The sequence below is a fragment of the Prosopis cineraria genome, unplaced genomic scaffold (assembly GCF_029017545.1).
Source record: "Prosopis cineraria cultivar Desert tree isolate PC_DT_omini unplaced genomic scaffold, ASM2901754v1 PC3, whole genome shotgun sequence".
NCBI classification, from domain to species: Eukaryota; Viridiplantae; Streptophyta; class Magnoliopsida; order Fabales; family Fabaceae; genus Prosopis; species Prosopis cineraria.
In genome coordinates this window covers 39757831-39774708 of record NW_026555334.1, presented here as the reverse complement: position 1 = coordinate 39774708, position 16878 = coordinate 39757831, and the positions used below count along the sequence as shown (strand labels likewise).

General features: G+C 34.5%; 2 protein-coding genes across 2 annotated transcripts; one reads left to right on the top strand and one right to left on the bottom strand.

Annotated features, from left to right (window-relative positions):
• The first annotated feature begins 2189 nt into the window (after positions 1 to 2189).
• Positions 2190 to 3300, top strand: LOC129305841 (RING-H2 finger protein ATL70). The gene has a single exon (XM_054945987.1). The coding sequence runs from the start codon at positions 2513 to 2515 to the stop codon at positions 3029 to 3031; it is 519 nt and encodes a 172-aa protein (XP_054801962.1). The 5' UTR covers positions 2190 to 2512; the 3' UTR covers positions 3032 to 3300.
• Positions 3301 to 3907: 607 nt separating this feature from the next.
• Positions 3908 to 7914, bottom strand: LOC129305840 (uncharacterized). The gene is made up of 4 exons (XM_054945985.1): positions 7324 to 7914; positions 6589 to 6744; positions 5736 to 6419; positions 3908 to 5313 (listed from the first exon to the last, which is right to left on the bottom strand). The coding sequence occupies exons 1-4, from the start codon at positions 7666 to 7668 to the stop codon at positions 4225 to 4227; spliced, it is 2274 nt and encodes a 757-aa protein (XP_054801960.1). The 5' UTR covers positions 7669 to 7914; the 3' UTR covers positions 3908 to 4224.
• Positions 7915 to 16878: the final 8964 nt, after the last annotated feature.

Sequence of the window (16878 nt, the reverse complement as noted above, 5' to 3'; positions counted from 1 at the left end):
TGAGGAAAAAGTTTGATGGGTTCGATGAGATGGGAATACCACTAAGGTTGAAACAAGTGGAGTTGCGTTTCCTGATCACTTGAAGCGAGAAGAATATTCTTTGATTTTTTTTTTTTAAAAGGCAAAATCCCCCTTAGAATCTTTTCCAACCATACTCGCACCTCCATTCTTAATCATTTCTTCCCGCTTTGGCACCAACGAAGCACAAGTGGCGAGCTAAACAAACATAACTTTGCCTTCTCCAGCAATATATAATTAATAACGTCATGGGATAACCATGATAATTAATAATAATATTTTGATTGCCAGGTGATTAATTAATACTAATTAATTACTGTTCATATCCCTCTGGGCTGGGCAAATTAAACTCTATTTTAGTTGGTGACTTGGCGTTACAGGGCATCCTCTTTGTTGTGCTAATGTCATTTAGTTTATTAGGCCCAGCCGAAACCTGGCCTTAACTTGAGCCCAACGAATAGCCATCAATTTAAATAATTATGAATTCAAAATTTTTAATTATAAAAAATATTTAAATTTTAAATATAACTTTCAGATTTATAATTAATATTCAATCTATAACTATAAAGATATATTTACAATTAATTTTTATTTTTTAAAAATCTAACTGTCATTATTTTTAAAAAATTATTTTTTTTTTTGATACAAATCATTGTTATATTTGTAAGCATGGTCTTTCTTTCAGTGGATGAAAAGTGAGAACAAAAAGCTCATGAGCTTCGGGCTTCCGTCCATTCAAGGACGTTGTCCAGAAGATGTACAGAACGAAGGGTCTTTATTGGGCCGCAATCATTCGACCTGCTTCAACCTTATTTGACACGATTCGCTTAATTATGGAAACACGATGACGAGAAAATTCTTTTTAACTTCAAATCCTTCGCACCCTGACTTAGAAATTGAAAATTTTCAACAGAATAAGATTATAAAGTTAGTTATAATTTTTTAGATTAGCCTTACAATTGAAGGCAAGACTAGAAATATAGATACAACTGTGCGCATATAATTAAAAACAAGAGTAAAAGATAAGTCTGAAAGTCTTGTTTAAATAAAAGTTCAAGCTTAAAAAATATGAAAATTTTAGGGTAACAAAGCTTCTGGCCCAACCTTGATAAGCGTTGAAAAAAAGAATTTGAACTCGGGAGGCCCTTCAAGCTATGTTCTATTTTTTCCTTCTACCTTGGAACATATCATTTGGTAAATAAAAAAAAAAAAATTCCAAGCATTGGATCATTCTAAGTTCTTTAATTTTTTTTGTCTCTTGACTCAATCTCTCCCTCTCTCCCTCTCCTTTTCTCTAGCTATCTCACCTCTTTCTCTTATCACTCTGCTAGCCTTTTAGCACTATTCATCTCTCAACTTATCTCTCCTTCTCATCTCTTGACTCAACATCTCTCGACTTGGCATCTTCCTTAGAACGTTTTCTTGCATTGACTTTTTGGTTCTCTTACTCTCAAACAATTCCTCTTCCAACATAGATCTTTTTTGTTAGGTTATGAATGTTTGACATTTCAATTTGGTATTTGCTTTTAACATTTTAATTTGATTTAAAAATTTTGATTTCTCATGTCATTCTATAAGGATTATATTGATATGTCTCATTTATTTTGTTTTTGAAACTTTGTTGTAAATTATGATAACATCAACTAATATGTATTTAGACTTTTAAATCTTTTATTTATTTTTTAGATAATATAAGATTTTGATTTAATTTATGTTAAATTTTAGAGTTAAATTAAAATGTTAAATATTATGATGTTGAATTAAATTATTTATTTTAAAAGAACAATATTAAATTTTAATATTAATTTTTAAAAAAAATTTGGACTTCTGGCCTGACCCCTAGCCCTATCAATAAGGGTCAGGCCCAAAATACTATCAAAATTTAAAACACTGAATTTCAGGGATTAGGTTATTAAAAGCTGGGTCGCCTGTGCCTCCATCTCTACATATAATATGTGTGGTGTCTCGGGGGAGCTCAAGAATTAAAAAAGTCCAATCCGAAGAATAAAAAAGACAAATACCAGCTACTTCTCAGATAATGCATGGAACGTGCGCAAATATTGACCCATGAACAGTAACGTATCTGAAAGAAACACGGTGTCGAAATGAAAAGCTCCAGCTTATGAATCAACTCCCAGAGAGCAGCGTTGACCTCCATAGCCAGCTAACCTTAATTTAACGTTAGGAAAAGCTTCACATGCCCTGCCCATGCCCTGCGGCCTCACTGTCTTGTGTTGTACCGATCCTAAATGTACCTTCCCTGGTTTTGAAAAAGCTTAAACGTTTGCTTCCTTAGCTACCCTCTCTCTCTGATCCCCCCCTCTTCACACCGTTGACTTTGACATTATTTCATCTTGCACCCCAAATAACCAGTGTTCCATTCATCCATCATTGCCTTGACTTCCCTTCATGGCTGACCAAGCCCTTCCTAAAGTCATCCCCTCGATCCCAAGCACAGTTTCTGCTGCTGCTCCTCCTGTCCCATCGTAACAAGATGAGCAACAACGGCACGGATAATTCCTCTGGATTCCTAGGATCCAACAACATTAGTGGATTCGGGTATGGCATAGGAATATCAAGTGGGATTCTGCTGCTCGTCACCACCATCACCCTCACTTCCTATTTCTGCACCAGAACACAGTCACCGTCTTCTCCGTCTGCCTCACCCGCTCAGAGAAATCTCCCCACGTTCCTTGAGCCGCATCACACGGTGGTGGATGTGGGGATAGACGAAGCCACCATTCTGAGCTACCCCAAGCTGCTGTATTCTGAGGCCAAGCTCCAAAAGCCAGATTCCACGGGGACGTGCTGCTCCATTTGCCTAGGAGATTATAAAAGCAGGGACATGCTTCGGGAGCTACCTGATTGTGGCCATATATTCCACCTCAAGTGCATTGATCCGTGGCTCAGATTGCATCCGACGTGTCCTCTCTGCAGAACATCTCCTGTCCCGACACCACTCGCAACACCTCTCGCCGAGGTGGTTCCGTTGACCACCATGCGGGCACCATAATCGTAGGGAGTAGCAACACTTGATCAAAGCAGAATCAGAATCAGAATTCTGAAATGCTTTTACATCGCTGTCACGTTATGGAATTAAGACGCAGTTATTGATAGACCATTCTTTCTCTTCTGTGGGTTTTTTTCCTCCGTCTCTCGTTTGATTTGATATTGTAAATTCTTTCCCATTGTGGCAGTGTCCATCAGTTTTTTTTTTTTTTTTAAATATTGTTCAATTTCTGATTAATTTACCTGGACACTTTGGAATGTCTAGTTTCTCCATTTCTGAGTGCTTGCATCCTTACGTCCAAGTAGAAATGAATCGTCGTTGCGTTGATCTGGAACTGTATGACAATATAGAATCATTCAGAAAATTTCCAGTTTTCGGATCCAGGCCCGGAAAGAAGATTATAAATTGTACATTAACTCTACTTCAAAATTAAGCTAACCCATGTTCAAGTTTGTACTAGAGTATAATTCCTTGAATTATTGTAATGAGAACATTCCTAAAATACATGTATAAAAAGACAAGCAAACCATAAGGAAAACAACAATTTGCTTCTTGCAATGAGACTTTCAATCTAGTTTCAATTGATTTCGGCCATTAAATCACAATTTTTGTACTTCATAAACCCAGTTACATATTCTCTCCGCTCAAAACCTACCTAGCCCAGATTACGACACCGTAGAACGTCTCATTTTGTTTGCTCTCTGTTAATAACAGTAGCACTAGCATGGGTATCAAACCACTCATGCCCATCATGATGGGGTAAGATGATAGATAGTTGACTGCAAAGTTTACCAGAGATAAGAACAAAACTACTTTTCTACTAACAGGAAGGATATTCGTAAATATAACCAAAATCTAGAACTGCCAGACAGCAACTCATAAGAAATAAAAATCTGTATGAAAATTCTGCCAAAAGCTATATAAACCATTCACGAGCAGAATCTTTCAGAATTACATGTCAGATACCAAAAGTTTGCGCTTGCTTAAAAAAGGAAATTAGGAGCCATTTACATATCCTTCCCAAGTAAAAAAGGGAAGAGAAAACTTTTTTTTTTTTCCCGAGGGGTGGGGGTGACAAAAATTACACAGGCTTAGCTCACCGTTAGGCTTTTCTTTAGTTAATTTCACTTCAAAACCGGAAACGCTCAGAATTCAGGACAAACAACCAACACCCTTGGCTCAGTGTTAATTAAGATTTATGCCAGAACCTCAGTCACTGAAAGGGCAAGATTCACGGGTGCATCCATGAGTGCTGGGATCAGTGGAACTACAGTATGTGATGGTAACAACTGGGTGAAGTGGAACTCAATTTGCAATCTGTGATGAAGTGGTGTAGATGATATTAAGCCTTTCTTGACATCAGCTTGTAATTCCCTGATAGGAATTGCAGCCAAGAAGCTTTTAATGTACTCTTTACAAGCTTCCTTCCCTTGGCACACAAGCTCCTCTTCCTGCTCGTCGTTCAACTGCTCTTCTGGCTCCACACTAGAATCTACCTCCTTGCTGTTGACTTGCTGGCCCTGCCTGTTATTGCGCTCTGATGCTATTGCAGCAGTTTGCTCATCTGATGACTGCGCTACATTTTTCATCTTGTTTATCACTGTGCTGTCATCGAATTTTAGTATATAAGCCTGATTACATCCTTCATAAAGCCTCTCCCCCAAAGTGTCAATGATGTAATAAGCATCTGCTTCTACTTTGAGGATGAAAAAATGGTCATTCCAACTCACAATATAAACACGGGGTTCAGCCTTGCTAGGGCACTCCTGCGCTGCACGATTAATTTCATCCCAAATGTTATCGAAAGACATGGCGCCATGCAGAAAATCAAATCTTCCTTCATCCATTCCTTCTGGATGGAAGAAACCAATAAAGGATTTCCCAGGAACCACAGAAAGGGGACGTATTTTGGCTTGAATTACTGTGTCCAGATCAAAGTGTTTGTCTGGAAATCTCTCCCTATAGGTCTCATATTCGCACAAGTTTCTCCATTCTAATGAACCTTCTCGAATTAGGCTATCAAACTGGGACTTTATGGGCATGAGATCACGATTGTTTTGAAACCAATCAGCAATTACAGCTACAAGGGCTGTACACGCACTCTCACCAGCCGCACGTTCACTGCGCTGATCAATTGAGGCAAAGAAGACCTGAGTCAGAAGCTTCATGCGACCATCACGACTCATTACTTCTTTTTGCTCCCAACTCCCAATGGCAAAATTATCATCTCCAAATTCAGAGATTGAACATCGATTTGCGCACAAGTCATCCTCAGTCTTGTGCAACTGGAAGATATAGCTGAACATCAGAACTGATAAGCTAAAAAAACTATGTGCAACGAACGTTGAAGATTCTGAGGTTGATGCCACTATAGTTTACAGAATGTATGTATAATTGATTGGCGTATAGCACATTTACTAGCTAAATGAAGAATTAAAAGTACAGCTCAGTAAATCATCAGCAGTCATTGCATTTAGTATTTATATAAAATCTAATACTCATGAGGGCAGGGACACTTATTGTCAAAGATGTTTATACCATATTCTAGCTCACATGAAAAGATTTATAGTCACCATTCACTAAGCAATAACATAAAATATATATATCCTGAGCATCAAATTTCAGATTACCAGATAGCAAACCTATTGAAGAAATACAAAGATTACAAAACCAATGGAAAGGAAACAATTAGGAGAAAGATTCTTACCCAAAGAGTAATGGATTCATCAGAACTAAGTTGGCGACGATCAAAATCTATGTCATCACCACCTTCTTCTGCATAGGCCTTCTTTAACAAGGGCTCCCCTTTAGCTTTAGGTGATCTGAAACTCAACTTTCTCTTCTTCCATGGCAATATACTACGTTTTGAACTTGGCAAAAGAGAAGGCTCAGAAGACGTCACAGATAAATCATCCATCTGCAAGCACCCCACATCTGACTTGCCGTTGCTGTAGTAAACCCAGTCCTCATCATCATCATTTACCCTCAAGCTGGAATAAAATGTCCCTCCAGCATTAGCATAGGCCAGTTTTCCATAACTGAATGACTTTCTCACGCTGATATCTTCCTTTCCCTCATCTGAATCTCCTTCTCCATAATCATCAAGTGAGTCAGAGTCGAGAGAATAATCGCCATCGCCGTCCTCACTCCTGGCAGAGCATCTGCATTCACTGCCCTCTTCCTCACTGCATGCCTTTTTTGCTTTCCGAGTGGATACGTACTCTGTGAAAATCTTTACCTTTCTAAGACCAGCTTTGATTGCAGAAAGCTCATCTTTCTCTGCCAGGGTAGAATCTCCTGGCTGGGTTGGAGATGTTACAGGGATTATACTTCTCTGAACTTGATCTATACTTTCTTGAGCATCTCTCAGCTCCACTAAGTTAACCGATACCTGCATGATCAAGAGATGCTATGAGAGGCAGAAAAATAAGAGAGACGCTCCGAATCAGAAGACAACGAACAGTTAATTCCACCCGCTTATACGCAAATAGGACAAACTGAAAGCCGCATGACATCAATGGCAGAACAATCGGGGGGGGGGGGGAAGGTGAGAGACATACGCAAAGCACAGGACAGGGTTCAACAGAACCTCCGGGGAGCGTGAGTGGGATGTTTAAATCGAAGTCTTTCTGATCATCTGCTGATGCAAATTCAGCAAGATTCAGTGACGCCGTTCCAACCACAGGAACCTTGTTCTTAGGCCTCTGATTTAATCCCTGCATTACATGGTACACCGGCATCCAGTTAGATAAATAGGAACAGTAGGAATCTAAATTCAAAACACCAGAACCAAACAAAAGAAGTTGTACACTGTTAGCAATGAAAGATTGCCCAAAAAATTCGTGACCAAATAGTGGACTATTTGAAGTAACTATAGCAAGAAAAATGCTTTTCAAGAAATAGTGGAATGTCCCGGCTTTAGTCAGTTATCAGCATAAGCATTACAGACGGACAAATTATGAAATTAACATCCCCCTATTCAATACTAGTACACGATTTTTCATTAAAAAGGATTCCAAAAGGGTGAAAACTAAAGAAAATGAGAAAAAATCTCATTGAAGGTAGACAGGCTCGTGTGAATAACCAGCCAAAAGATTGTTTAAATTTTTTTTTTTTAACAAAAACTTCGATTGATATGAACTTTCGTTTTGGTACATGAAATAGTAGGAACCAACAATTTTTTTTTATAATTTAAAATGTTTTATAAATCTTCATGGAAGTTAACATAATTTCTACCTAATAGAATTGTAAAAATGAGGAAGAGGGTAGATGAATTGAAAGGCAGGGAGACTAACATGAAAGACCGCGAAAGCGATCTCCCAAGGATGAAACGCATTGTCCTTGTGAGCCGAGAGAGTGCACAAACTCTGAAACTCCTCGTCCCAGTCAACGACGCCGTTGTGGGGGTCGCCGTACACCTCCCTGGTAAAGTTTCTGACCAAAACGCGCCGCAACGAACCAAAGGTTAACTTAGGACCCTTCCACTTAATTTCGACTGTCAATCTAGCTTCAGCAGTCCCCTTCTCCGCACAATCCCGTAGCAGATCACAACCCTCCAACCTCCTCACGACGAGTCTCACCTCATATTTCCGGTAAACGAGGAGCGGCCACGGCCGCCACCGCATCATCTTTACTACCATCAAGACAGACAAATACTAACAGAAAACTTGAACAACGAATGGGGTAGAAAGAATAGGGGAATCAGGAGTGGTAAGGCTAGCAACTGGGATCTCGGGAAATCTTCGTATCAAGAGTTGGAGAAAATGCAGGAACGCAATTTGCAAGAGAAATATTTCTGCGGAAAATCTACACGGGCAAAGGAGGAGAGTGAGGGGGACTGGGAGAGAGAAGATGCCGTTATTTTGGGTTAAAAAGGCGAGAGGCAAGGGAGATATGGGTAATCACGAATCAAACCAGGGTTAAAGGGCAGAGTACGGTTGTGGGGTTGAGTTTACGCACGAACAAACCACCTAGTTGACTCATCCAAAGTCCGACGGTTTCTCTTATTTCTGTTTTTTCTTTCTCATTCAATTTTATCCACCGTTTACTTTTTTCCCATTTCCAAGTATATCCATTCCAGGGATCTGCGAGAATCCTTAATTTAATTTGGTCCTTTTAAGTACCTGGATATGGATTGTCTTCCCCTTGGATGTAGTAGTAAAATTTCGTAAAAATGCATCACTTTATTTTACATCCAGATCTGTGGATTCAGATAACATCCAACAAATTGATCATAATAAATCATCACTTGATTTGCTGATAAGCATTTTAAATATTTGTTACTCTTTTGCCCAAAAAAAAAATTATTAGTCGATCCAGAGATCCGCCACGTAATTGCGTCATTTTTTTCTTTCCTATACTTAAATTGTGAAGTTGGCAAAGGGATACCGTTGAAGCCGAACCTGTGGATTCAGAGAACTAGCAAGCAACAAATTTGACCAAATCCATGCCTATTCAGAACTTCGTTCTTTTCTCTGTTTTTTTTTTTTTTTTTGGTTGGCCAACACGCATATACGTTTATTCAGAATTAACCACACGCTCCAAAAACTGGATTAACTAGGCGTGAAGGGTAATCAAGTTTCACCGTGTAATTCATAACTGCCAGCAGAGTGTGTTTTAGTGTTTCAAGCATGCATAGGCAATTCTTCACGTACTTGGCAATCAAGGGCTACGTCAAAGAAAAACAACTGTTGACGTGGTTTACATGCGAAGCATTGGGGCATGAACCTGCCTGTAATCGACGGGCATGATCGCATCAGTCATGACGACCTTCTTCCCCATCCCCATTTTTTAAATATTTTGTCCTCCTCTATATATTAATAACTTCACCAAGTGCACGCACCAGGCATGGGCGACCAAGTAATTGAACAGAGAAAGCTTATATATATACATATATAACCCATGTACATCGCCTTGTATCTGTGTTAGGGACTACAATTTACCCTGTCTCAATTTAAAATATAAGACATTAAGTAATTTTTTTAATTATTTTTTAATTATATTCTTATTTTATTTATTAGTCTTTTTGTTTAAAGAAATGATGGATTAAAATTTTAATTATTATTATTAAAACACTTATATAAAATATTTAATGAGAATAAAATTAAAAAGATATAATTTTTTTAAAAAATTAAAGTTTCTTCTGAGCATTTTAAAAAATTGTGAATTAATTATTAATATTTTATATTTTAATTAAAAAAAGAATTATTTTATAGAGTGTCGTCATTTCAGGCTGGCCCACCCTTCTGAGGAAAGGCAACCCCGGCCATAAATTTTCTCCATGTTAGCATAACAAATTAGCAGTTCAGATATACTAGCAGTGCTGGTTAATGAATTGAAATGCGAAAGCGGGGGCCTTTGATAGTTTCTACTTTGAGTGGTGGCACGACCACCGTTCCCCAGTTTTCAATTTCAAAATAAATGCACCATTGTTACAAAGTCAACCTTCGAGAAGATAATATCATCATAAATGCGCCTGATATTTCTTTCTTTCCTTTTCTTTTTTTAAAAAAAAAAAATCCCCGGGCATGCATGGATAATGGAGCACCAGAGATACCGGGCTTCGTTCGTGCCTTGCAGCCTGGGGTTCGATCGCCTGCGCTCGCGTCCACAGTTTTGCCGTACTGCCCGCTGCTGTAGCGACGACAAGGTATCATCGCCGTTTGTGGGACACTTGACGTGGCTTTACCAGTGCTTTACAGCTTGGCTTTTGGGACGGGCATAATTGGTTACAACTCACAAACAAAAATATTTTCCCCCTCAACAATCAACCAATCATTGAAAGCTGCGAAGGACTGTAGGGTGGGGAAAACATCTGTGGAATCTGTTTTAGGCCAGACCTAACACTGCATGGACAATTATTAGTCGTGGTCTCTGTAAGATCCACTCATTCTAACCGATGGCTTTCATGATTAGTAGGTAAGCTCACATATTTTAAGAATCCAGAATTTGACTCCTACTAGCAATTATATGTACATAGATATAACTCTTATATTGAATTAATGGAATTATAATAATAAAGAAATGGACCGAATGAATGATGCATATCATTGAGGCTTCATACGCCTTGGATCTTGTCGTGGTCCCAGTTACAAGGCGTGGACAGATGCGATATAATTACATTATTATCATTATTATTGTTATTCGGTGCTTTTATTTTTCTGAAACAAATGAAAGAGGGAGGCGACATTATTGAGCTTCAAAATAAACAAATTAAAATGAACTGCGTGATGCAGTGAATCCAGTAAGCAAAATGATTAATAGACGGTCGGATTTGTGAATGACGCATGTTTGAAATTGAGCCAATACGTCATATGATTGTACAAGCACTTAGAGCGTGGTTTTTCTTTTTTTCTTTTTTCTTTCCCCTTTCTGGGATTGACACTTGCAATGGTTAATAAGTGAGGTATTGTCGCCCAACATAAACATTGCTGTTGCTTATGCTCATGTGTTGTGAAAATTGAAACTTGTAATGAGTGTTGCTCCACAGCGTGATTGAACTAAACAATATTTCACGTTCTATAAGTCATCGCTTTTTCAGGATTTCTTACATTTAAATATCTTCTTCCTCTAGCTATCATCTTTTTATTACTTTTAGATTTTTTTTTTATATGTATAATTGTTGGGTGCAATGACGCCCTTTGTGAATGGATCCAGAGGCCAGGACATACAAACAGTTCAAAACTCCCACTTTGGTGCCGCCGATGTATCTTGCTTATCTCTTGGCATGCATAACGCAGAGTTTACAAAGCACTTCATAAGTTCCTTATTAATATATATTCTTCGCTGACTCAAGTTTCAAAGGAAGAATTGATTTATCTGGATTTAATTCCTATCCAACTCCAACGTTATAAGGTCCGGAGTAAATTACATTTATTAAGAAAATGTATTGGTTCAAGTGCATTTATTTGACGAATTTGGTGAAACTCATCGAATCTCTCCATCATCAGTAATTCAGTACTGTTTTCACTAGCTCTCTGTGGTTTCTTTTTTGTGCGGGGAAAGATCTCTCATGGAATGGAAGAATAGCTAATTAACGATGGGAAGCGAAAAGTAATGAACCATTTTGAAACGACGATGTGGTTTTGCTTTACTGACGGGAACTAATTGATGGAAACAATTATCATCGCTTTATTAGAAAACTAGAAGAGAATGAAGCATGCACTCAGTGAATTAGGTGGATAAGCAACGAAAACCCTTGAAAAGAAAGCTCGCGAGCGAAGCCTGGGACGAAAGCAACGCGTGAACAGATGGCCACTAATCATCGAAAAAGTAGGGGTGGGGCCCGTGTAAAAAGCACCCGATAACAGCCGCACATCACTGGTGGACAAGAGAATGTGATGCCGGTCAAGCAATCACCTCCCGCCACCTGTGCCACAATCTTTAAATAAAAAAATAATAATGTTTTCAAACATGACGAGTCTTAACAGGACAAGCAATAAAATATGACAAGAAGCGTTCAAGAAGAAATTGACCGTTTTTTTTTTTTAAAAAAAGTGAAAAGGAAATTTCAGTAACCGAAGTAATCAAAACAGGGACCCGAACTGTCCAGAGTGGGAAAGAATAAAGCCACAGCAAAATGAAAAAGAAGCAGACAATTACATCAGAGTAGACAAAAGATCAGAAGTTTTGGCAAAAATTAAAAAAGAAAAAAGAAAAAAGATCAAAAGTTTTGATGGTACGGTGAACAATAGAACGAGCTTGGCGCAGGATCCCGTTTGGCTATTAGGAAAAATAAAGATAAAATAAATTTAAAAAAATAAAAATCAAATTAAATTAAATCATTATCCTTTCACGTGAAAGTGTGATTAAACTCAATATTATATATGATAAATTTAAAAATTATGATACTCTCTAAAAGTATTATGAATTGTGACTTTTAATTTCATAAATTAAGTTATCTATTTTTATAAATATGATTCACCTATCCACATTCACATTTAAATCGTTTTATTTTTATGTTTTCAATCCATTTTATTCCAACAATCAAACTGGACATTAATCAATGTTAAGAGTTTTGGTCCTAGCACATGATTCATGAGCCCTGTTTGATTTAAGGTTGTCAAATTTTAGTGTGAAACCTTGATTTTTGTCTACGAGAATTTATGTTTGTTTTATATTTATCTCTTTTATTTTAATCACTTTTTATATATGTGGCTAGTATATAATCCATTAGTAGATAGTTTGATGAATTAAAAGGTGAAGAGCTTATCCAAACCTAGAGAAATAGATGCATATAACTAAATTAAAAAAATTTTAGGAGTTTGTGATGGTTTCGATCCTAGCTTCATGGCTTAGTTAGAGATGACTCCCTTTGGTCTTATGTATAATTTATTGCTAACATGTTTTATCAAAATCAAGAAAAATCTTAAATCTTATTAACTTTATATTAAAATTTAATAAGTTTCAATATTTATCCATAATAAATGTTCTTAAATCTTATTACTGATATTTTTATTCAAGATATTTAATAAGGGCAAAAAATGTAAATATGAACATTGAAAATTAATAAGTGCACTTGAAATAAGATTAAATTTTTTCTTCTCTCTCCGCTTTATAAATAGGATTAGAGAAGTAAAATTTGATGGGAGCTAGGTAAACTTAACTATAATTAAATATATCATAATATATTGATAAGTAATTAGGACACCTTATAAATGATTATCACTTTAAAATAAATGAAGATAATAAATTAAATTAAAATAATCCATCTTGACAAGTGAATCTTGATCCTTTACGGTCGTTTGACTGATCGGTTCATGTTTCATCATCTTTATGGTTGTCTTATTCAACTGTATTTTTAATTATTTAATTTAAATCTCTTTTCAAAACTCTTATTTTGTTTATTTAATTCCCAAAGTATTTTATGAGTCGAATCTAGAGGAAAACAATGATCTTTATTATTAAAAAAATTGAATTTAATTCTTAAAGTTTTGAAAAGAGATTTAAACTAAATAGTTAAATACTGTTAAGCATGAAAAATAATCAAAATGAAATAAATAATAAAATTTATCCCAACCAAACTACTCCCAATTCTAATTGAAAGTTTAGCAAGAAATTATAAAGTCAAAACTATAATTCCAAATAAAAAACATAAAGAGAATATAAAAAAAGAACAGAAAAAAGCTCATGACTCGAAAGATTCTTTTGGACTCATCGTATGCCTCATAGCATTCGCATGCGAGGTTGGATGTCTTCCTCTTAGTAGAAATGAGTATTTATAATAGTTAAAGTCGATGCTTCTCTCTTTTTTTTTAATCGATGTGAGACTTTAATATATAAATTATAATTTGATAGAAAATCATGTCCAAACATGAGATCTTCTCATCTTGAAAATTTAGTCCAGCATGCACACCTACTTGTTAATATTATCTTCTTCAAACCTCCAACCAAGTAATTGATATATATGTGTATACTTTCTCTATTAAAAAATATAAAGTATTTTTTTAGAAGTTAAATGTTAAAAAATATAAGACATTTTTAATATTTTAAACTGTAATTGTTGCCTTTTTTTAAAAGTATCCCTATTAAATAAATAACTTTGTATTTATTTTAGGATAAAACACCTTATTAAATAGGGATAAATATTAAAAAATAGAGTTGTTTGAACACAAGTAATTACTCTATTGAAAAATGAGATTAAGTTAAAAATACCTTATATTTTTTTTAATGAAGAGAGTATATATTTGTTTTCCATTCTTTTTCTTTATTTTACTTTATTGTTTTCCTTCAAAATGTAAAAGATAAAAAGATATGAATAGATTTTGACATTTTGTGACAAAGATTTCTCTTTATCTTATGATTAAATGATAAGAAAAAATATAAATATCAATTAAATAGACATAAAATTTTAATAAATTTAATTAAATATAAACCAAAATCAATACTTATTTAACTATAAAATATTCACTTATCAATCCTCTCATTTTTGTTTCAAATTTACAGCAAATAATTACATCCTTGATTTTCTAAGAAACAAAAATAACAATATAAAACACATCAACATGTTTAACGAGACTCCTTTTATCTATATTCTCTGCGAATACACAATACTTAAAATCAACTAGATTTTGTTTTGGTCATGCTAATACGTGCGAGGGAACTTTAATCCACCCAACTCGATAGATATGAAGAGAAGGGGAGAAAAATGTTAATGTATTCATTTAAAAAAAAACAGTTAATTTGTAATTCTGTATATGTTAAGAATATAAAGAATGATTTTTTATTTCAAAATTTGAAACATTTACCTAAATAAAAAAATCTCAAGATAAAAATTGATACTCTCTCCACTAAAAGATATAAGGCATTTTTTTAATGTATAATTATTGTCTCTTTTCTAAAATACCCTTAATGAATAAATTACTTTATATTTATTTTAGAGTGAAACATCTTATTAAACAGAAAAAAAAAGATAATATTGATTTGAAAACAAATAATTACCTTATTGAGGGATAAAATTTTGTTAAAACAACATAAATATAAAATATGTTAATAGAATGCCATGCATTTTTAAAATGTTGCCAAACTCGCATAGTAGAATAAAATTGTTTATTTTTGTTGCAATGTCATAAATTTTAAAAATATAATTTAAATTTAAATTTCTTGAAAACTTAACCGCGGCAACTTTAATTTTTAAAAAAGCACTAATAAAAAAAATTACTTCAGATGGCACTGTAGAACGTTGTCATCTGACGCCAATTCTACAAAGGATGGGGATGATATGAGGTTAATAAGGTGCTTTTTAATTAAAAAATTGGAAATTAAATTTAAATGCAACGAACTACCAGCATTTAATAAATATTTTAAATTATACACACGTAACAATTATGGAAAATTATTTATCGGTCTTACAGAAAAAAATTTAATTAACACAAGTCCATTAATAACTAAATTTATTTGTTGCTTTTTGTTTAACAAAACAAGAGAAAAAACAAAAAAAGTATTATACTTTCATTGATGATAATTATATTAATAAAATAAATTATTTTTTATTCTTTATTTAACTGATTCAAATATGTTTTTTAAAATAATGATTCACACAGATTTTATTTGTTTTTTATTTCCAATTTTTTTTAAAAAATAATCTATAAAATTATTTTAAAAATATAAAAATAAAAAACAGAACCAAACATTTCACCCATCTCAATTTTCTTCCACCACAACACAAACAACCCATTATTCAAGTCCCCACGTTACTTCCCTTCGAAGGCATTTATGTGGAGGACATTGAAAGCAACGCCAATAATGACGTCAAACAAGGAACCCTTCCTCAAACCCCAATAACTAATATTCTCATCGTTAAAAAATATAAAATACTTTTTAAAAAATTAAATATTAAAAAATATAAAATATTTTTAATATTTTAAAATATATTTTTTAAAAAAATTATTTTATTAATAATAATTTTATATTTATTATGAAGTATTTAATAATTATTATTATAAAAAAATAAAGTTAAGTTGAGATTAAGTAATTATTGTATTGGAAATGAGATTTTACATTTTTAAACAAGAATATATATATATATATATATATATGACCAACCAACTAGTATATCTATATAATCCATGGAACCTTGCAAAAGTACTCTGGCGTAGAAAAAAGAAAAAAGAAAACTCAGAAAAGAACAGATCATGGGCGCAGCCACAAAACAAAAGAATAAATTAAAAATAAAAAATCAATAATTATTAACCTAGCCAAGACAAATTAGTTCTCCGAAATGGATGTTCTATTCTGGCAAAAGCTGTCCTGAGTCATTCTCATTCGCGATCATCCGATTCCTCTCTCTCACTTCAACGTCCCGAGCCCCCCCCCCCCCAAAAAAAAAAAAATCGTCATTGTTCATGTACAGATGTTCCATCAGCATTCGGCTCTCTGATCTAACACACTGTACGACAATGGCCGAGAATCACGTACCCAACACAGCTGGCCTCCTTTGTTCTGACTTCCTCACAATCAACAAAAGCTTCAGACGCGCTTTTGATAAGAAGAACAGTGTCTTATGATGCCATGCCAAAATTTATAAACTTCGAGTTAATTAAATATTTTTAAAAAGGGGAGATGCATGAATATGTATGTTGGATGAATGGAGAGGCAGAATTACTTGTGAACTCAAAGAGACTCCATTATTTAAAATGAATGGAGTTGTCAGTCTGGGAGGTTAATGTTGGCATGGGGAGCATATTATAAGACAGAGGAAAACAGTTGGGTCAGACAATGGAAGATGCATATAAATAAGTATAATGATACATTTTAATTTAAAACTTTAAAGTATTGAATTTATGAGTCTTTTTATTTATATATTTCTTTTTTAATTAAATTTTATTTAATAGAATATTTTTTTAAGAATTACATTGAAATCTCATATAAAAAAATTAATTATTATAAGGTTCATTGATAATTGAATAAAAGTGTATTGACAATAATAAGTCTTATAATAATTAATTTTTTTATGTGAGACTTGATTGTAATTCTTATTGTTTTATTTTTTTTAAGTCACTAATACCATGTCAAGTTAAGTTACACTTGATATCCCAATAATTCATAATTTAAATGGAGGCACTGCATGCAAGGCGCACCGAGTTGGATAAACAAATAATCTGGGCAGACCACAAAATTTGTGGCTGCAGATCGAGGGCCAACCCTCCCTCCCACTTTTCACACATTCCACAAGCTATAGATTTCCATGTCTCTTTACGTGGTGCAATCAAATCTTTGTGAGTGCGTATAGTATATGTAAAGATAGTGTGTTTGACGTTGAAGGGCAGGCATAATGATGTTTGAACAAGGGAAAGAAGAGAGGATTAGAGGTCCACGTGTTCCACTTTGAACAAATTTCATCCGCAAGCGTT